At 49.0% G+C, this 22,473-nt stretch overlaps 1 protein-coding gene and 1 non-coding gene across 3 annotated transcripts in view; both read left to right on the forward strand.

Annotated features, from left to right (window-relative positions):
• The window catches only part of NRP2 (neuropilin 2), a 121,564-nt gene that overhangs the window by 68,229 nt on the left and 30,862 nt on the right, over positions 1-22,473 (forward strand). For both annotated transcript variants that reach the window (XM_066346358.1, XM_066346357.1), the window contains exons 11-15: positions 2,442-2,558; positions 6,046-6,186; positions 17,440-17,702; positions 19,429-19,525; positions 20,861-20,881. In XM_066346358.1, the coding sequence (XP_066202455.1) occupies positions 2,442-2,558; positions 6,046-6,186; positions 17,440-17,702; positions 19,429-19,525; positions 20,861-20,881 (639 nt within the window). The remainder of the gene's footprint in view (positions 1-2,441; positions 2,559-6,045; positions 6,187-17,439; positions 17,703-19,428; positions 19,526-20,860; positions 20,882-22,473) is intronic.
• Positions 10,847-10,922, forward strand: TRNAT-GGU (transfer RNA threonine (anticodon GGU)). The gene has a single exon. It is a non-coding gene; the product is annotated as a tRNA-Thr (tRNA).

Raw genomic sequence — 22,473 nt, forward strand, 5'->3', positions numbered from 1 at the left:
CCAGCCTGGCCCTGCTCTAGGACCGGCCGGACAGTTGCAAATGGCCTTTTCCACTTATGGCTCCCCGACCCCAACCTGGCCCAGATTACACTGGTGATGGTCAGCGACAGGTTTCTCATTTCAAAGTCCTGCCTGGCCATTCCTCGGAAGATCAGAGTTGGGGCTGGTTACCCTCTGCCCAGCCTCCCTCCCTTTGAAGTCTCGGACATCTGGTTTCAATTGCAGTTTAACGGGCAGTTACCTCGGAGCGCCCAGTACAAACACAGTGGACACAGAGGCCGGCTGCTGTTTCCTCGCTGTCAGTCACACACCCTGCCCTCTTGTGGCCTCGCCAGCCCTCTGTGCCCCTGGATTTCACACCGTCTCCACCAACCAGCTTACCGGTTTGGCTGCCCCACATTTCCAGAAACGGCTCTACTAGGGCACATGGCTTTCCTGCTTTGCACATGCCCATTCATTTCTGCGACTCACCCTCGGCTCCCTTCCTCATTCCGACCCCCCAGGAGGACCCCAGGAAAATAATCACAGGCTGGGCTGAGTCTCTGCAGCTAAATGATTTGACAGGGCCGCTTCACCTGTTCACTGGTTTGTGTTTCAAAACAATTACTTCTTGCCTTACTGGCCAGAGTGTGCTTTACCGTTGAGTTTGAGATACTGTGACACAGTGACAAATTTGAACTTACAAATTAGGATGCTTCAAGGTTATTTGCTATTGACTGTGAGCAAGAGGCCAACACGGCAGAGGGGAAGTCTGAAAGGTTATGTGTGTAGTGTTTAATAGCAGAAAGGTGGGAAGTCGACCGTGAAAAAGCTATTCAGCGTATTTAGCCATTTCCTTCAGCTCCTGGCTTTATTAAACGGTATCCTGAAGGGGGCCTGACGGAGAGGCCTGATCACACACAATAATGCCAAGGAACACAGGTGGAAATTGGAGGGGCAAGGCACGGGCTTATTCGGGGAGTCTCATTGGAGAGCACAGCTCTGGAATGAAGACCCCGCCCCACCACACACGGACCTGAACACCAGTTACCAGAACTCCTTTTTGCCTCACCCAGGACCTGGCTCACAGTTTCATTCATTTCATCAGTGGTAGCTGAATGAATGAGTGGCGTGAGCAAACAAACGAATGAATGGTTGGGTGAGTGAATCACCTAGGTTAGAACTGACTGCCTGCGGCCGGGGTTGGCCCAGCCCAGCTTTGTTGCAGTCTACTTATTATAATGATTTGAACAGGTTGCCAACATTGATAAGCCTGGATGTTTTCCATGGGAATTTTTGGATTCATATGGAGAAAATTTTATTTATTTATTTAATTTCTTTTGAAGATCTGGCCGCACTGGGCCACCTACACACACACACACACACACACACACACAGAGACACACACACAGAGACACACACACACACACACACACACACACACACACACACCCCACTCCTCTACCTTGGGGCCTCCGTCTGCTGGAGCCAGTCATGGTGGCCTCCTTTAAATCAGGCATGCAGGAGCCTCTCCGCCACCTCTGTCCCACACTGTGCTCTCCCCAGCCCCCAGTTGTCCATTCTGTCCCCACTTACAGCAGCTGTTTGCATCCAGGAAGCACTTGAGTCTGCCACACCTTGACCTTAAAGGCACAGTCCCAAACAACGATTTCCACCAAGTGGAGCCCAAGTCCCTTTGAATCCATACTCCTTTCCGTTCACTTTGAGGCAAACGCCAACAACAGCGTCTGGGGTCACTCCTCCCAAGCATCTGCCTGTGCTTGTGGCTTGGGCGACTGTGCTGCTGATCGTCCTGTTAGGAGTGGGCCTTGTGGGTCGGGTTAGCTTTGGTTCGAGAAGTTCTAGCTGACTCGGAGAAGGCTGGAAAACAAAAATCTATTCAACCCGGAAGCAGGAGGGAGGTAGACAGGTGTGTCGGTGGCCACCGAGGGGAAGTGCACAGGTCGGCATTCTCCGCAGAGCAGGAGCTCACTTCTTTGAGCAGCGAGCATTTCTCAAGCCATTTCTGATGGGCATCACTCACCTTGTGTCTGTGGCCACCGACACTTCTGTCTCAAACAGAGCACTCAGAGCATGGTTTAGCCGTGTCGGGGTCAGCATTGCCCACGCTCATTACTGTCTCACACGGCCTCGGTGCCAGCCTCGGGGTCCTCCACTGGGCAGTGAGGAGCATGGCTTTGTGTCTGGGGCCTGTTTCTGCTGCTTGGGTTCATGTTCCCTCAACTCAGACATTTCTCCTGACATCCTTGACAGCACACTGGTGACTGTGTGTGTGTGTGTGTGTGTGTGTGTGTGTGTGTTTCCATCTTTGGTTTCCTTTCTCTTCTCTCTCTGATCGCCCACTCTTGGAGAGGAACTTGGTTTTGGGCATCTTCCTCCCGCTGTGCTGCAAAGCAGGCTGCCACCTGCAGCACTCACGCCCTTCCTTTGCCTTTACACAGACGCGAAGCCCACCGTAGAGACGCTGGGGCCCACCGTGAAGAGCGAAGAGACCACCACACCATACCCCATTGACGAGGAGGCCACTGACTGCGGAGAAAACTGCAGCTTTGAGGATGGTGAGGATCGGGGTCAGAGTCCTCTTTCATCCAGGATGGCGTGGGTGATGACCAGCTGGGGTGAAGGCCGACCTGTGGCTGGGGCAGGAACCCGGGGGTCCCCTGGGTCAGAGGTCAGGGAGGTGTGGGCACTCAGAGGGTGGGGGCAGTGGCCATTGATAACCAATATAGAAGCATCCAGATCTTGGAACAACCTGTACAGCCCTACGGGCATGAACCCTCTGGTCATCAGCTGAGATAAGGGTCCGTTTCAAGAGGACTCCTCCTCTGAGAGGTCTGCTCTTCTCACTTTGCCTCTTTAGAACCCACAGCTGTGATCCTTTTACCCACTAAAGCCATGTCTTCACAATACAGTCAGGTGACAATCTGGAGGCCACCTGGTTCGTGTAGCACAATAGTCAGGTTCACTCAGGCATTAACCATCCCTTAACTGTACTTCCCTCTGTCTTTCACCAGCATCACTGCTGGAGAAAGTGTAACAGTTACGACTCTGTAAGAGAACGCCTCCTGGGGGGGGGGGGGGGCACGCAGGTCAGTGACAAAGGCAGAAACGGGAAGAGGCGCTTCAGGGTTCCTCCAGACGGCAGGGCCTCCTCGTCACGTGGGAACCGTGTGTCACTTTCATTCCGTCTTCTGAACAGATCCACATTAGAGGGAAACCAATTGGCAGAGCCCAGGAGTGCGTCACATTTTAAATCATACCGCTAAGGTTACTGAGTATGAGGACATTCCTAACAAACCACAAATTTTGGGACACCTGGCATTTTTGGCTAGGATCTAACGCTTGACAGCCTCGATTTACAGTAAATTACTGACCATTATTAAACGTTCATTAAACAAAATGAGGGAAGATTGGGGAAGAGGCTTGGGAAGCGAGGGAGACATGAAGACAGAGCACCGACTCTGTAGGTAGACGGTGGAATCTGTTGAACTCGCACGCTCAGCCTTTGGACAGTCTGAGGAGCTTGCTGATGGGGTGGCCAACTACACACACACACACACACACACACACACACAGTCTGAGGAGCTTGCTGATGGGGTGGCCAACTACACACACACACACACATGCACACACACACACACAGTCTGAGGAGCTTGCTGATGGGGTGGCCAACTACACACACACACACACACACACACACACACACACACAAATGGCTGCAAAGAAGAATGGGAGAGAAGCCAAAAATAAATGCTGAAGTTGTGTGACTGAAAAATGATAATTTAATGCATATGCTTTTAGGAATGCGCTTTTGTGTATTGTGTGGGCGGAGGGACGCTATTGGTCAGGGTTAGCTGAATACAGAATTCTGACATTTTTTTAATGAACTTGTTTTTGGTTTTGTTTTGTTTTTTTATGTAGAGGAGGAAAAGGTTTGGAAGATCTTCTAAGACATGTTTAAGATAGTTTGAGGGCCAAAAGTGGAATGCATAGGGAGTTAATCCCCGGTATCAGATTAGCAGAGTTCGTTTGGTGGAAGGCTGGAGGCGGGGATTCAGTCTAAACGGCAGTCCAAAGGAAAATTTAAGGGCTCTGCTGCAAACATTCAGGAGTTTAATATAATTTTCCCGTTTGTAGTGGTTTGTTTCCTTTGAGATTTCTTTGGTGGTTCCTCCCTTCACTTTATTTTTTTTATTTTTTATTTTTTGCAAAAGATCTCTTTGTAGAATTTGGCTCCTGAGATACAGTGTGCATATAAACATTAGGGAGGAATTACGGTATATTGAATTACTCCATATTTTTGAACGGAAAAATAGAAATTCAGAAATTGACGGGAGAAGGGGATGGTGAGGGCTAAGAGCTGACTTTTCCAAGCCACAGGTCGAGGCTTCTGTAATAGGTTCCATGTGTTCTTCTCCACTCGAGCTGACTTTGGTCAGCGGTGGGCAAACACTGAATACTCCCTTCTGGGTAGAAGAGGCATAAACAGGGCCCAGTGGCAGTCTGCCTCGGAGGTCGCCGTGCCCTTCCGCTCAGAGGCGGGCCCTCCTCACCTCCGCGATGTGAGCGGTCTGTTTCCACCAGCCTGCTGTTCCCTTTAGACTTCCTAACCCACGTGTGGGCCTTCCCCGGGGAAATTCCTCCCTGGGAGCCCTGAGAAGGGAAGTGAGAAGGCCGGGGGACCCCACTTCCTCTCCGCGACCAGCATTAGCTGCCACTTTTCTGCTGGCTCCACAGCTACTGCCAGCAAGCGTCCAGCCTGGGCTTCCCTTTCCTCTTCTCCCCACCTCCACCCCCTCCCCCACTCAACCACGCATTTGGTACCAGCTCAGACTGAATTTTTATTGCTGAGTGGAACCTCAAAAAGAAACGCCTTGGGTTCAGTTTTCTAGCTTAGGCAGCTGAACAACCAAGCAGACAGGACCAGCCACTGGGTGGTCATGTTCTAGACCAAGGGTCCCCAAACTTTTTACACAGGGGCCCAGTATACTGTCCCTCAGACCGTTAGAGGGCCGGACTATAAAAAAAAAAACTATGAACAAGTCCCTATGCACACTGCACATACCTTATTTTAAAGTAAAAAAAAACAAAACAAAATGGGAACAGATACAATATTTAAAATAAAGAACAAGTAAATTTAAATCAACAAACTGACCAGTATTTCAATGGGAACTATGGGCCTGCTTTTGGCTAATGAGATGGTCAATGTGCTCCTCTCACTGACCACCAATGAAAGAGGTGCCCCTTCCGGAAGTGCGGCGGGGGCTGGATAAATGGCCTCAGGGGGCCGCATACGGGCCGTAGTTTGAGGACCCCTGCTCTAGACTCCCATGAGAGTGCACTCCCTGCTGCCCCCCGGGTCCGGGCTCACAGGCACTCCGTGCCATGTAGGATTGATTTTCCTCCTGGTTAGTGCTGAACTGGGTGGCAGCTGGTCCGGCTGGTCTGGTCCCCTCACCTTGCCCAAACATGCCACCTGGCAGCGCCTCCCCCGAGGATGCTGAAATGACCTGTTCTTCTGAAGCGAGAGACCTGTCACAAGGAGGCGAAGGGGAGCAAACAAGCCTTCCTTGTGTCTGAGGCCGCTTCTCCTCTCTGGCCCACACCTCCCCGGCACTCCAGCCTCTCTGGATGCTAATTGCTGCCCACCGTGTCTGGGAGCCCGGTTGGCAGGAGCCAGCCTTCCACTGGGGCACTGGGGAGACATTCTTCCCCAGTATTTGGGGAACAGCGATTTTCACATTTGTCTGCTGTCTGAGGTGGACAGAAGAGGCTGATTAGAGCCTGAAGCCATTTGGTGGCCTCGTTTATAATTGCTTACTATGGGAACCGCTGGCAGACTTGGCTTTCAGGCCTGGGAAGGATGAGACCAAAGGCTGACCCGAAAGCCAACGATCGCCAAGATGAGTTAAATGAATGAGCAAAGAGAGCCACTATTTTCTCCGCTCAGCGCTCAGGCTTTGCCAGCCATTTAAAAAGCACTCTGTGGCTGTTCTCTGAACCCACTTCATTTGCCTTCTTTTGGGTTATTTTCCCCCCCTTTAGACAAAGATTTGCAGCTCCCTTCAGGATTCAACTGCAACTTTGATTTCCCCGAGGAGTCCTGTGGTTGGATGTATGACCATGCCAAGTGGCTCAGGAGCACCTGGACCAGCAGCTCCAGCCCACACGACCAGACCTTCCCAGGTAAGCCCGCTGCGGATTAAGAGCCGAAAGAGTTCATGCTAGCCTTCCCCGTGGTCTTCACCTCAGATTCCCTGACAGGCTTCGTAACTTCCCACCACAGAACAATCCTCTGCTCTCTGCCCACAAACCACCACGATCTTTGCTCACAACGTCACCCCACAGAATAGTGGTTAGTGGTTCCTACCCTCTCTTGTGATTACAGGACAGCCTGGAAGCTGGGAGGGAGTGAAAGGGGCCAAGATAAAAGAAGAGGAAGACAGAAAGAGCCATTGGGAGGTCCTAGGAGAGGGGATGAGTCAATGTCCCCTTGTTCCCATAGCCAGTACTTGCCTGCCACCATCACAGAGCCTCTTGTCAACTTCAAGCCGCGTATTGTTCCTAAAATGGCCCATTAGGAAGCCACGGGCCTTGAGTCTGACTGATCCTTCTCCTAGGGCAGCGATTTCATCTCATGGAGCACATAAACTAATTACTAAAATTATGCAGCACACCCAAAAATGTAATTTTTGCCAATCTGACAAAAAAAAAAAAAAAAAAAAGAAATCATTTTGATTCATTCACACCAGATGGCTATTGTGTTGGTTGCTATTACTTTTCTTTTTGACAATCTAAGGAAAAGGGGTCAATGCCCCTGACTAAATAGTCAGGTATTGCATATTTTAAAAATTCGTATAGCGCACCAGTTGAAAACCACTCTCCTAGGATGTCACTGCTTCCGTAACAAACCATGCTGAGGTCCTGAAATGATGCCACACCCTAAGGTGTCTAGCAGAGCTGCCTGGCACTTGTCCTTTCCGAGAGTCAGATATCAGAAACCTCTCCGGCACCTCGACAAAGAGGGGTTGCCTTTGGCCCTTCTAAGTAGGTAGGAGCAAGAGTCATCTACAGTCTCCATTGTCTCATGCTGTTACAGTGATGTTCTGGTGAATGTTTAACAACCAGTCCTCTGAGGATTAAAATCCCTGCTTTGTGAAGTTTGCCACTCTCAGTGATATGAATACTCCTACTCTGGTCAAATTCAAACTCCCAGCCATCACTGGAGGTGGAGTGGAGCAGTGTAGTAACAGCATTGTATAGTATGTCCCCATCTGGCGGGAGTAATACATACAGATAACTTCGGGAGCATAGGTCCCGGTAAATTGTATTAAAATAATTAATAAGTGTTGAGTTTTGAGAATTTATTAGCTTTATTTTTTAATATAATTTATTTAATTATAACTTGATATAATTTAATTTTTAATAACCACTGGCTTGCAAAATTCCAGATAATTGAAGAGTGGGCTCTCACAAACATTGCCTCCAGCTCATCAGGAATTAGCTTTCAATTTTCCTACCCCCCTGATCTGGACCTTAGGTCCTCGTAAGCATTCAAGAGGTTAATTCTGGAAATTCGTAGATTAAATGTTGCAATAAAGGAGGGAAGGGACCTCCCCTTCCGCACCACTACCCAGAGCTGCTCCGCTGCCCCTCACCCCAAGAACTGGCCACATCCCCTGTCCCCTGCCCCCAGGGGATGCACAGGTCAGGTGCGAGGAGAGAACTGCGCCCTTCTCCCGACCCGGCCTGCACTTGCTTTCCCAGAGGGTCACAGTGTCTGCTCCGGAGAAAAACATTTTCATATTTCAAGTGTTTATCTCTTCAGCATTGGAGTGGTTGGAGAGATTAATATCTGAAGATCACCACAGCCTCGGGCAACAGGAGAGAACACTTACCCTCGTCCCAGCCTTAATCACCCTCCCTCCTCTCGTTCACTGCAATAATGTTTAATTAATATAATGAGCCTCCTGCACGTTGGAAAAAAATACTTATTTTTATAACCCAGCCTGGATTTTTCATTTTATTTCCTCTCCTTTGAGACTTGGCCCAATTAATTGGTTGTTCTCCCAACCCCCACTTTTTATCTTAAAGATCTGTAGGGTATGTGTATCTGCGTGTGCATGCTATAGTGTGTGTGTCTGTTTCTTTCTCTTAGTGTTTGGGTTTCTTTGTGTGTGTGTGTGCATGTGTTAATGTGTTTTTATGTGTAGCTGTACATGTGTTTATAAATGCGTAGATGCATGTATTTGTGTGTGTGTTTTATGCGTGAATCTGTGTGTGTCGGTAGATTCCCGTTTGCCTGTGTTTGTGGTTTCCATGCTTGGGTTTGTGTGTAAGAGGGAAGCTTGGCAGAGAGAGTTTGAATAAAGGGACAGGGATGATACAACATAAAAACATTTACAGGCCCTTGTTCAGCATTCATCTTTAGGTTCTTTCTAATAATTCAGCCTCCTTCCTTGTATTCTTCTGAGCAGATTTTCTCTAAGAATGTCTGAGACCAGCCAATCCAGGCTACAGGCCACCAATTAGCAAGTGACACTTCTGGGAGAGCTTAAGTTACTCTCCATTTGACCCTGGGCTTTCCCTCTTCCATTGCCCGCTCACCTCCGCCTCCCCCTCGCCCAGCCCTCGCCCTCACCTGGATGCCCCCTCTGCTGACCCTGGCTGCTGGTTGGGAATTCTAGTCCTTGTCCTCATTCCAGTTGATTCATTACACCCTGTGGTTGGGAGGGCTTTTCAGAGTAAGCTCGCAAAGCGGGCAGGATTCCAACCTTTGGTTGGAAGGATGGGGACAGAAAGAAAATTAGGGCCATAAGGAACTGCTCGATCTAGTGGGGTTTCTCCCCTAAGATATTGAGAAAGAACATCATTATTTTCCTCTTCCAGAGGAATCCCTGAAGTTCGGGAAAGGGGCACTTGAAACTTGCCTCCAGAAAACGAAATCATAATATTGTTTTCAGGGCCCTTCCTCCTATCCTCTGATGACTTACAAAATCATTTGCTCTATTTCCCATGTTACTTCTTACAAAACTGGATAGCAAGCTTTAAGGAGGAGAAGAGAGAAAGCCCTTTCTGTTCAGGGTGGTCCTTTCTTCTCCTTCTTCAAAAAAAAAAAAAAAAATGGGGCCCGAGGGGAGCAGTTGGGAGAAAGGAAACAGCTGTGCTTGCTTAGGGGCAGGGCAAACGCTAATGGCATTAGAGTGGCCGGCCCAAGTCAAACCTGAAAGGCAAGCGTCACCCACACATCACCGTTCCACAGAGAGGAGCCCACTCCGCTCTTGAAGAGAAGTGCGCCATATGTTTTATCCCTTTATTAGATTGGTAAACAAAGGTAATTACATTTAAGAAAGGAGGCGTCTCCATCCAGTAGGGAGAAAAAAGAAGAGAGGAAAGAAAAAAGGAAATAGCCATGTTGAAATAGCATATACAGGCCATTTAGTTACAAGTGTCTGTGGAAACTACTTACATTCCTTGGATAGTTTCTGATTTAGTCTTTTTCTCGTGTTTTGTTTTCTGTCGTTGTTTTTTTCTTTTCCTTTTAAGTAAGTAATTAGTTCTGTTCTCTTGGCTAGCAGGAGTGCTTGCTTGAGGCTGACAAGACACCCACTGCTTTCATTCCACTGTTTTTGTTTTTCAAGATAGTCTTTCAAGCCACTCAGAATTTCTTTTTTTAGCTCTTTGCTTGTAGTTCAGAAGCCTGGAGTGTGTCCATCCTGCCCCCTGGGGAACCTGTCCCCAATTCAGTGACCCCGTGGTTACAGAGGAGCTCGTCCCATGTCCTCTCAGAAGCCACTTTGCCTTTTCTCTGTAGCTACAATGACACAGAAAAGGGTCTCCCCTAGTGGGAATTGTCAAGAAGAGAAGATTTACGTCTTTAAAGAACCAGGCAAAAGGTTCTTGAGATGACCCTTTATGTCCATATGGTAGCCACTTGCCACATGTGGCTGTTTTAATTTTTATTCATTAGAATTAAATACAGCTAAGACTTTCATTCCTTCTGCACAGTAGCCACATTTCAAGGGCTCAATAGCCATGCCCCACTGGACAGTGAGGTATATAGAACATCATCACAGAATGTTGTCTTGGCGAGTACTGCTCCCCCACCATTAGGCATTAACATGAGCGTCACCTCTGGGACCCTCGCTGATGCTGTCGCTCCCTGGTTCAGTGTAAAGGAAGAAGTAAATAGGGAGATGCACCTTCTCTACTATCCCTTGATGGGAGCATTCGATGGCTGGTGTTTTGGACATTGTTTCATTTTACCTTGGTACGCAGCCATAGTAAACTAAGCAAGTAACATGACATCGGATAGTATAGGAACTATTTCATTCAATCAAAAAGAGCATCTTAAATACTAATACCAATAATAGTAATAATAGTCATTGGTTTTGTTGTTGTTATTGTCAGGAATGAGACAAGAAGTCTAGAGAAACAGGTACTATGCCTGGTCAGCTTCAGAATCCTTAAGGGTGTGTGATCCCCCTAAATGTGTGCTCTTGTATGCATTTGTTGACCTCATGCAGGATGGCTGCGGTATTAGTTTGTTTTAATAAAGCTCATATCATGGAAGTGATAGAAAGAAACCAGGCAAAACCTATTTTTGTGCCATTGTGAAAGGACAGAGCTTTGGCTGCCTTGCATTTATACGCTTATCGGATTGAGAGAACAGAACCTTTACTCTGGGTTCAAAAATCATCTCCAGTGGGAGTAAATCAAGAATATAGTTTTCTGAAATATTTGAATTTTACAAATGGTCGCTATCCCATCAAATGTACGTGGGAGATGGGAGCTGCATTGGTGCAGATTGGACCATTGGGTAAGCGCTATTAGAATGGCGGACCAGGCCCTGGCCGGTTGGCTCAGTGGTAGAGCGTCGGCCTGGTGTGCGGAAGTCCCGGGTTCGATTCCCGGCCAGGGCACACAGGAGAGGCGCCCATCTGCTTCTCCACCACCCCCCTCCTCTCTGTCTCTCTCTTCCCCTCCCGCAGCTAAGGCTCCATTGGAGCAAAAGATGGCCCGGGCACTGGGGATGGCTCCTTGGCCTCTGCCCCAGGCGCTAGAGTGGCTCTGGTTGCAACAGAGCGACGCCCCGGAGGGGCAGAGCATCGCCCCCTGGTGGGCAGAGCGTCGCCCTCTGGTGGATGTGCCGGGTGGATCCCGGTCGGGCGCATGCGGGAGTCTGTCTGTCTCTCCCGTTTCTAGCTTCAGAAAAATACACACACACACACACACACACACACACACACACACACACACACACACACACACACACAAAGAATGGCGGACCAGAACTGTGGGGGACACACAGGAGAGGATTCAGTGTGGATCACTAGGGTAGGTGGATTGTTGCGGAGAAATCAAAGGGAATGATTAATGAGTGACTTGCTTGTGACGGGCTTGATTTTTGTCAGAGAGCTACTGGTGACTCTGTGAATTAAAAAACAACTCTCTGAACTCAAAAGACCTTCCCCTAGTGGGCACCAATGGCAATGGACAACCCAGATGTAGGGTTGGCATTTGCATGAATTGCCTTTAGACAGAGGTTGCTGTGGCTTGGCCAGGGCTCTGCAGCCACTGCAGATAGTGAGACGGGAACTTCTCGGGCTTAGAGCATGATAGACAAAGACAAGGAAGAGCTTGGCTAAAAGAAAGTCAATATTGAAGCAGTAGTTTCAACTGGAAAAAGAAAGCATAGAGGTCCTTCATTCAGGAAAGTAGAAACACTTCTCCAACTCTGTAGAAAAGACAGCAGTAGAGAAGAGAAGCAATTATTCTTTTTTTTTTTTGGAAAGTTGTGATTGCTTGACTTCCCCAGCAGTGCATGGGTTGATAATCAAGGGGCAGAATGACAACAAGATCTCCTCCATTGCAAAACCTTCCTGAAAGCCAACATACCAAAACAGGGCTTCAGGTAGACTCCTGCAAAGACCGGGCCTGAAACCTCCAGTCGTCCACAAAACAGTCAGTTGTAACCCTTGAGAACGTCCTGCTGAGTTCATCCAAAGTCAATGTTTCCTTTAACTGGCTGTTATTTCGAGGACCCGAACAAGACGGACTGACCTTGGGAGGCCAGGCGAGGGGCTGACTCGTGCTCTAAGCATGACCTATGCAAGGAGACTGCATCTCCCGTGGTACTGAGTGTTCAGATGGCTACTCTAGCAGGGGGCAGGGTGCTGGCCAGGAGATGCACGTATTGGACAGATGGTGAGTTTGGCTTTGTGATGGCCAAGAGGATCAGGCTGGTAATTTATTTCAGGGTCTGTTAAGGTGGAGACACAGTGGTTCCATGGCGGTCACGTGTTCACAAAGCACTTATGCAGCTGAAGCCAGATGTGGCTGTAAATCGCCAGGTGAAATACCAGGAGACTCTGTGTGGAAGCAGCAGCAGGTTGAACCGCCTGAATGACCCTGTCCTCTTGCACTTCCTCTCTGCCCTTTTGAACTCCTGTTGTTCATTCCCACATGATGGCTTTCCCCTTATCGTGGGCAACAACAGATGTCTGGAGTCAGGGGACCCTCACAAAATGCCTCCCAAGTATGTCAGGTCTGGGAGGAGAAGGATTGTTTCTCTGGGACAGTATTTCTTCATTCTCTTTCAACAACTGAATGTATTTTCTTCCCATTGTCTCTTTGTTGGAAGCTATCCATTGCCGGCATCACCGCCCTGAGCTGCAGGAATAAGAGGACAGCCTCCAGCAGGCAGGGCTGCTTCCTAGCTAATCAGTTGTCTTGTTCAGGCAATCTCCTAACAACTCAAAGGGCTCTTCTTTTTTAAAGTCCGAGTAAATCATTAAAGTAGCCCAATCATGCCATGTCAACCCTTTGCTCTATCAAGTGTGTGCTTAAAAATCTCTCTGTTTGGCAGTAACGGGCCATAAATCGGCATGTCCCAGAAGCACAAACTTCACTCTCACACACGGGCTTCATTGAAGTGGGTGCCGGGACTTTAAAAGAACAGAAGCGCTTAGAATGGAGAAGGGTCAGTGGGAACCTACCGCTGTAACTTTAGGCCTAGAAAGTGGACATTTAGAGGAGCAACGGTTCTGTTTCCTGAGGAAGCGAAGGCTAAGGGTCTTAATTCTTCGTGAGTGACAGCGTTTCTAAGACAGAGGAGAGATATTGGCTGTGCTCCATCGGAGATGGAAGGAGGACATGCGTCTAAACGGCAGCAGGAAAACGTAAAACTGAATTTAAGAAGTTCCTGACAGTTAGGGTTGTGACCCAAAAAAACACATTGCCAATGTGGCCTATGGGAACTCCTCTGGGAGATTTAAAGCAAAGGGTGGACAGCTGTTCTGATGTTTTCAGCACCGCTCCTCCGGACAACAGGGCTGGCCTGTGCTAGGCCATCTCAGAGGTCCCAGTCTCGGCCCAGGACCGTGTATTACTTGATTTCATCCACCATAGAGTGACGCCCAGATATGTAGGAAACAGTGCGTGGTGTACGCCTGGGGGCTGTGCGGTTTCTGGGATTAGGGTGATGGATCTGGGAACCATCTGATTCCAGAAAACATCCTTCCTGTTCTCAGGCCAAACCATACTTCCCTTTGAGTCTTGGATCGGTCTTCCCAAGTTATTGGTGCTCTTTCAACCCTTTTTCTTTCTGGAAAACTAAAAGGGATGCAGAGGAGGCATTGCACAGCCACGGTAGTAGTAATAAAGAACATGGCTCTTACTGAGCCCTTACTGTGTCCCTGTTACGGTGCAAAGCACTGTGCGTGGCTCGTTCCATTTCCCCCTCCTCACAACCCTATGCAGTAATGATGTCGTTACTCCCATTTTACAGATGGAAGACTGAGGGTTTAAAAGATCAGTGAGGACTGGGCCATGATTCCAGCCCAGGGGGAGAGGCCATGCTTAGGTGATTTTACTCAGTCGATCAGAGCTCATATCCTGCTTCCATCCCTCTGTAGCTAGGGTCTCAGACATCAGTTCTCTGAGCCTCACTTTCTTTTTTGATAAAAATGGAAAACATTTTTCTTTCACAGGGAAGATTACATAAGATAGGCAAACAAAGCCTCCAGTGTAAGATCCGGCACACAGTAGGTGCTCAGTGAACGTCGATTTCCTTTCTCCTGTTCTCCTCTTCTTCTCCCTGGGATTTTCCTGGTCTGAGCCATTTCTTCATGATATCCTGGTTCGAATCAGGTCTCTCCCAGTGACAGGCAGGGACATTTTGCTGCTCAGCATCCCTCTGACTGATGTCTACTGCTAATTCCTTAAATTTACATATCATCTTTCTTCCCTCGAGCTCATAGCACTTAACAGACAAGTGGGGCACAAATGATTTAACTAAGTGAAATTCAGAGGCCTGCTCGTCTTGAGATTCTGCAAACTAGTGGATTAGCTCAGATGTCAGCACTGAATTATGATCCTTCAGCTGCTCGTGCTTAGCACGCCACCCGCATTAACTCCGTGGTCTTCCAGTGGCCCTTTAAATCATGCATAGCGATTATCATCTTATTGTGCAAGAGAGGGGGAGAGGGGGAGAGAGAGAGACAGAGGGAAACAGGGGAAAGGAGAGGGGGTGAGCTCAGGCCCCTGGGAGAAGCAGTCTGGGAAACCTTTGGCCTACTTGTACCTGAACTTTTAGCAACTGGCTGGGTAAACAGAACAGACCCAGAGCACATCCAGCCGGTCCAGCCCTCTCCGCCTCCATGTGCATTTTCCTTACTCAGTTCTAACCTTTATGCTGTGACTCCCCTACCGCTTAAGAATGTAAATTCACACAAGTGACAGTATTTCTGCCAAACAATTTTCAGACAGCAAAGGGGGATCTCATTTGTGAATCTGTGAAGGAAGAAGGATGAATAAAAAGTCTCTGAAATCTAGTTTCCTTTATATCTGAGGTAGACCCAGGACTTGGAGATGGCTGGAGTGTGGGAGCACTTGGGGTTCTCACTGGAGGCTCGGTGGCTGGGTGCGTCCGTGAGTCATCCTGTTATTATGAGATCACGTCACCTTCGAAAGGGCTGTCGGTTCAGGAGGATGAGAGGGAATTGTGAAGAGATTTCAGGAGTCTGAAGGATTACCAGAGGTTAGATGATTCTCCCTCTGGTATTAGTTCTCATACCATTCTTTATCCGGGGGGTTGTCATTCAGTCATTCATGGGAACCAAATTTTCTTGAGTAGTGGCGTATATGTGTCACTATTGAGGGACCGTGAGAAGAAGCCATATTGTTTTGTATGTGTGATGGCAGGATCTTTTTATCTATCGGGGGGGCAGTAAGAAAGACACACACAAAAGTTAAATTATAATATAGGGCCGTGGGTGTTTTACCTGCTGAAATGCATAGGGGGCAGGGAATGGCCTCTCGTCTTTTTAAAAACAAGGTAAAACCAGTGGTACAGTCAGTAAAGGCTCAAGTTGTTGAAAGAAGAGAGGAATTCATGTTGAAATGTGCCCGAGGGTTAGGAGAAAAATGAGCAAAGGAGGTGGGCTTAGGTGAGTGGGTCAGGGAGGGAGAGATTATGGGTGCAGGAGAAAAAGGCACAGGGCCTCGTGACCTTGAAGAGAGTGTGACTGATGGCCCGACTTGGGGCAGTATACCTGAGGCACAGCTGGAGTGAAGGTGGGAACACCCGGTGTCGTGTCCAGCTCTGCTACTTACTTGCCCGCCTACCCTGGCCAAGTCACTTGAACCTTTCTGAGCCTCACATTTTTCATCCTGTGCAAAGTAAGATTAATGAAACCGAGCTCACAAGCTATAGCAAGGATTAAATGAAATAATGCCTACGAACATGCTTTGTAATCTATAAAGCATTATGCAAATATGACATAATTATTATCATCAAGAGCAGTAGTAATGAGATCTGATAGGAGAAGCACAGGTTTAGAAGCTCACTGAGTGTGGGGTTGGGGCGCTAGTGCCTCCTCCCTCAGCAGATCGCCATCATTAACATTCTCAGCTTGTAGGTACCTGCCTGGGTATCTGTGCTGACTTTGGCCTTGAAGAGGTCTCATGTTGTGGGGTATAAGACGGACATGGCTTTGAACGGTTAAGGAGACACAGACTGGAATCCCAACTATGCATCCTGAGCTGCTCTAATTTGACTTCAGGGGAGGGCAGCTCCTTGACAATAATCCCAGAGTCTCTAAGCAGACGGGGCTTAGGGAAGGCGGGGAAGAGAAGAGCAGTGGCTGGGGGCGGGGGACGAGGCGCTGTCTCTGGGCCACGGGTGGCAGGACGGTCACAGCTCAGCTCTCACTAGAAAGAGGAAGAGCAACAGCAAACCAGTTGTTGCAGAGCTCTGAAGTCCCTGTCTGTCCTTCCCTGACAAGCCCAGGGTGTTCACAGACCCTGCTAAGTAAGAAAGTCTGGGCACGTGTCTCTGATTAGCATGATCCCGCGGCATCTGACATGCTGGGTGGGTGGTACGAAAGTGTCCCTGCCATCTCACAGAAGCGTTCAGTGTAAGAGGTTTCAGGGCCAACAGGAGGCAGTGAGATTTCCTCCACAGGTGCCACCTTGTTCTCAGTACAAGTGGCCAGAACACCCCCCGTACAGGCTGCATTTGCAGGTGCAGACCCCCACGCCTGTGTCTGCAAGGCCTGAGGTCTGCAAACAGGAAGAAGAACTCGGTCTTTCACATAGTGTCTGATGTATTTGAAAACTAATTAGCTGAAAGGCCTATTCTCTAAACATTTGGCTGGGTGAGACCTAATTTTCCAACATGTGTCTGTCCTCTGCTAAGCACTTCGCCTTCGTCAGTGATGATGACAGCGCCTGTTTTCGCTGGAGCTGGGTCTGCCTGGCTGTCTGAGAAAGGCCGAGTCCAGGCCTCCCCGGGCTGGGCAGGGAAGGGAATGGAGCCCATGAGTCACTAGGCAGCCCTCACCCCCTGCTCTCTCAACGTTGACACGGGGCTTCTGATTTACAGTTGCCCAGGCACCATCTAGTAACACTGCTGGAGACAGAAGGTTTTAAATGTCTTCAATTTGGACAGTGCCCAGCCAAGATGACAAAGGCTTGAAGCATAAACCACCTGGCCAGAGTCATCCTCTAGCCTGGCAGCCACCTCACCCCCTTGTAATTTAGTTCATTAGACTGCATTGACCCTTTGGGTGAGCCAGTGATGGATGAGATGCAGGTCTGGCCTCTTAGAATCTAAGGAGAGAAGACATGTGTAGACACAATCAGCCAAGACATAAGGCCGGCGGGGCCAGGTGCCCTACGTAAAAGGGGCGCAAAGAAAGTGAGGCTGAGGAATAGGCAGGAAGGACCGACGGGACGGAAGGACTCAAAGGGCTTCGTGAGGATGCAGCACGTGAATCAAGGCTCTGAAGGAGCCTTCAGGAAAGGATGCAGGGCCTGGAGAACAAGGACATGACAAAACCAGACACCCAAACTCGTCCCAGCTTTTCCCTGGAGGAGCAACAGCTGGTGTCTTTTGTGAGCATTTACCAGGAACCTCTGTGTGCTTGGTTTCCCCAGATGACAGGAATTTCTTAAGGCTGCAGAGTGAGGGCGGGAGAGACGGCCAGTACGCCCGGCTCATCAGCCCGCCCGTCCACCTGCCGCGGAGCCCGGTGTGTATGGAGTTCCAGTACCAAGCCACGGGCGGCCGCGGGGTGGCGCTGCAGGTGGTGCGCGAAGCCAGCCAGGAGAGCAAGCTCCTCTGGGTCATCCGCGAGGACCAGGGCAGCGAGTGGAAACACGGCCGGATCATCTTGCCCAGCTATGACATGGAGTATCAGGTGCGGTGGCGACGCGGGGAGACGGGTGTGGAGATCCACGGGCGGCCTTGCGATCTGTGTTTCAATATTTCAAAGGGCCATGCCCATTCATCATTAGGGAACGTGGTTAAGCGCTGCTGTTTTCATTGTGTTTCTCCCGTTGCCATGGCAACTAAATGACACTCTTATTTGTTATTCAGAATGTGCCTATCTCTACACCCAGACTTGGTTCTTTGTTCCTCCTATTGCCTTTTATATTGCTGAAATCTTCTCCAGCAAATGTTTCTTCTCTCCATTTTATTTTAGATTGCTATCAGGTAGGCTGACAAAGGGACACAGAAGCCAGGGAAATAAACACAAACAAACCCTCCACACACAGGGAAGAGGCCCTGGAGCAGCTCAGACTCCAGGCAAGGGTGGAGAACAACTTCCCAGACCTGTCCCAGCCCCAAGCGTGAACGAGAAGGGGAGGGCCGCTGCGTGCGCTTAGTGGCCAGCGGACCAGAAAGACTGCTCTCTAAATGAGTGGTTTCCCTCCCAGCGGCTCCAGAGTTGAGTTCTATTATCTCTGCCCCACAGAGCGAGAGACTGAGGCACAGATGGGTATGCGCAGCTGTGGCTGAAACGTGGGTAGAGTAGACGCACTGTGGAAGAGGTGACTAAGAACCAGCCAAAGCATTAACCTGCTCCTCCCCAGACGAGAAGCAGCAACAGATGGCTGGTGCGGCAGCCAACTGCTCGCTTAGCTTGCCAGAGGATTCGTGCTCGTTTTCAGAGAGAACCTGGGGAGGGCGAGAGTGAGGAATGGTGGGAGACCAGAGAGCAGAGGGGCTTCTGTGTGCAGGTCCTCAGTCACTCTCGAGATTGTAAGGTGTCCTGAGCTCCTCTCCACACCCACCTGCATCCCTCCTTAGAAACCTTAGTGCAATGTATTCTAAGTATCTGTTTGCATTTTTGTCTCACCCACTAGATCAGGCGTCCCCAAACTACGACCGCGGGCCGCAATGCGGCCCCCTGAGGCTATTTATCCAGCCCCCACTGCACTTCTGGAAGGGGCACCTCTTTCATTGGTGGTCAATGAGAGGACCACTGTATTTGGCAGCCCTCCAATGGTCTGAGGGACAGTGAACTGGCCCCCTGTGTAAAAAGTTTGGAGACCCCTGCATGATCCTCAAAGGGTCTTCTCTATTAGGTTTTGTAACTGTCCTTGTGCCTGGCACATAGTAGGTGCTCAGGAAACTGTTGGTGAAGGAGCAAATCCTTTCCCTTCTGGTTGTAATAATGGAGCCATATGACAATGTTACAGTCCCAGCCTGTATACTATATATCTCACTCGACCCTCACCTGCTCATGTCTCCTGAGTTTCCAAATACCTGGAATGGGCGTTTGAATGATTTATGAGAAAGGAACTTCAACAATGGCTAGGGACATTTTAACCCTTCTTTAAACACACTCTGAATGTGATCCTTTTAATCAATACATTGGAGTTACTGGCCAACAATATCCATCACCTTGTAATATATATATTTTTTAATCCCTTCAAATATGCATTTGATTTGAACCAACTCTTTTTCAATTAAGATTTCAAGCGCTGTAGCCATGTGGTCAACAGATGTGTACCAGGAACAGTAATACACATATACTCACACACTTTGAGTTGTAGCCAGTTAACAGAAAATTGTGAATCCCTGAGCTGTTTAGACCAGGAAGCTCAGTTAACCATGGCTCTTGTTATTCTGGCTTCTAGATTGTGTTCGAGGGAGTTATAGGAAAAGGCCGTTCAGGAGAAATTGCCATTGATGACATTCGGCTAAGCACCGACGTCCCGCTGGAGAGCTGTATGGGTACGTGAATATCGGTCTCTTTGGGGCTCTTCCAGATGAGACACCAAGGGCTGGGATATACAACAGAAGGCAGCACACCATTTTCAGGCATGGCGGTTACCCACTGGGTGAGGCAGCGACAGTCTATGCAGGAGGAAGTATGAGTGTAGCTGTGTCTTCAGCTGCATTGAGGAGGATGGTAGGGGTGTCAGATGAGGGGGAGTCTTATAGCCCCTTTCTCATTCAGAAATAAAGGTGCACTAAGTATATGGAGAGTCAGGGTGCCAGGACCCCGTCATCAGACTCTACTTTTAGCAAAGAAAATGCTAGAGGACGGGGACAACTGCCAGTCAGAATTACATGCTGGAAAGGTTTGATGGACCTAATGGAAGCCTTTACTGGCGAGCAAGCAGAGTGCATATGTTACATCAGAGTGATAACATAATTACCCAGGTAGTTCTTTTACATGAATGAATTGCCAGGCAAACTATGGCATGTGAAGTAACATTTTAGATTTTGCTTTAGAAGCTAATACTTCTAATGCCCAAGATCCCAGGTGACCAAGTTTAGGAAGGACCCCATACTGTCCCCTTGGACAGAAGTGCAGAGCAGCCAGCCCACCTGCGATGTACACATTTTACCCAGCTCGCTCCCAGGGCACCCTGACCGTCTTCCTTCAGAGCCATGGGCATTCCTAAAGGAAGCCCTGAGAAGTTACGGAACCTGACCGTCTTCCTTCAGAGCCATAGGCATTCCTAAAGGAAGCCCTGAGAAGTTACGGAACCTGCTTTCAGGCGGCAGAGTGACTGGAATATAACTCGCCAAGTGCTTTTCTTGGCACGTGGGTCCCGGGTGTGTGTGTGTGTGTGTGTGTGTGTGCGTGTGTGTGTGTGTGTGCGTGTGTGTGTGCGCGTGTGTGTGCGTGTGTGTGTGTGTGTGTGTGTGTGTGTGTGGGTGGGTGTGTGTGTGCGTGTGCCTGATGATGTCAGGAGCACCTGGGACCTCCCCAGTCCCTTCAGGCAACTCTCAGGCCCCAGGCATCTAAGAGTAATCCAGGCTCTGAGAAAGTAATCAGTGGTAAGTGACTGATTACAGTGCTTCTGGGACCCATTACTCTATGAAGGACTTTTTGTTCCAAAGCAACTTCGAGAATCTCTCCCTACCCACCCGGCCCCCGTGATGATGATGATGTGTTAGACACGGCCTAGAGCATGTAGAGGACATGGGACACCTTCTGAGGGTATTATAAAAAAAAAAAAAAAAATGAAGATGGAAGTCATCTTCATTATGCCCTGTGTTCATACAATTCTTTCTTCCCCTTATCTAACTCAAAATATTTTCTGTTTTTTTTTCCAGAACCTATCTCAGCTTTTGCAGGTGAGAATTTTAAAGGTAAAACATATACATATCTATCTATATATTTTTTGCATGCCTTTTCCTTCCCCTCATGTGATATTAATTTGATGGAGGGACTAAACCTCCAAATTTGCCAAGTCTCACAAGAGAAAACAGACGCCACACCTTTCCGCCACTAGATGGCACCAACAACACCTGTAGAAGCAGGGAAAGGGGAATTGAGATCCTGGCTGCCTCTCGTTTAATTAAAGTTTAGAAACCTATAATAGAGACAAATAGGTTACAGATAAACCTTTCAGCCTTGCATTGTCCAACGGGGAGCAATGAGCCTGAAAATGCATGAGTGGTGAGAAAGGAGAGGCTGTGGGACGACTGAACCAAAAAAAAAAAAAATCAGTAGTAAATTAAAAGTGAAATGAGGTGGTAATGATTTATTTTAGATGGTTTCTCTCCAGTTCCAGGGCACCAAGGCGCAGTCTCGGTTAACCCTCCGTGAGACGCAGTGGCAGGCAGTGTTGTGAGGGAAGAAAGTTAGGGAGGAGACCCCCCCCAGAGTGATCATCCGAAAGAGGAAAAGTTGCAGAAGCCAGGAGCCTGGTGTCTAAGAAAGGGAATAAGGAGATACATTTGATGCCTGGGGTTAGAGCACTTTAACTAGAGGGCTGAAAAACAGGAAAGGACATTTTCTCCCTAATAAAGTAAAGAAAGAGCAGATCAAAGAGAGAAGAATCTGGGCTGCTTGCCCTCTGGGGGGGTGCGTGAGGGCCGGGCGAGGTCTCCACACCAGGATGGCTTCTCCTGTGCTTCTCTACTGCAGTCTCTACTGCAGCGGGTTGCACACTCTGTCCTCTCTGCATCCCAGTTAGTTGACCGCTGCTGACGTTTCCACCCCGGTTCCGATGCGAAGTGTTTGGAAGCCACTCTAAAAGTGCCTGGGTGTGAAAGCACACTCGGAGACACACCCTGTCACCCAGAGACGGCTTTTTCCTGACCTGTTTCATGCCAACAATTGTGAGGGTTGTGGGCCCTGTTTGTCCTGGCTGGCCTTACCCCGGAGGTGACAGCATCTCAGAGATAAGGGAAGTCAGTTTTATATCTGAAGTCTAGACTCATTATCTTCACTCTCATTAATCTGTCCCGCTTCTGGCTAGAGGGTTTGTCACCTAGATGTGCTCTCTGACTCCAGATCATCGCGCCTCATTTGCCACTCTCATCACCCACGGCCTTAAGACAAGCGTCGGGGAAGAGGGCGCTGGAACAGAGAACGGCAGACGATCTTTTCTTTCTCTGTCACGCCCGTGGCCCCCTGAGCCCCAGGCCCCCTCCCTAGGGCACATTTTGAAGTATTAAGCGTACTCACGTGCCTATGTCGGCGCTTTTGGGGATGTGAGATTTATGTTAATGCGAATCGAAGTATGGGAAGGAAAGCTGAGGCCAAAAGGGAATGACTTGGATTACAGTTGAATTCAGGTCCTAACCTTCAGGACGCACAGTAAATGCTGGTGTTGGGGAAGTGGAGCCTGCGGATGTCATTTCACTGGGACGCTTCCTGGAAGGTTGTTGGGACTCAAAACTCCCAGGAAGGCTGGTGAAGGACTCGCAGCCGCTGCCAC

The sequence above is a fragment of the Saccopteryx leptura genome, chromosome 7 (assembly GCF_036850995.1).
Source record: "Saccopteryx leptura isolate mSacLep1 chromosome 7, mSacLep1_pri_phased_curated, whole genome shotgun sequence".
Lineage (NCBI taxonomy): Eukaryota > Metazoa > Chordata > Mammalia > Chiroptera > Emballonuridae > Saccopteryx > Saccopteryx leptura.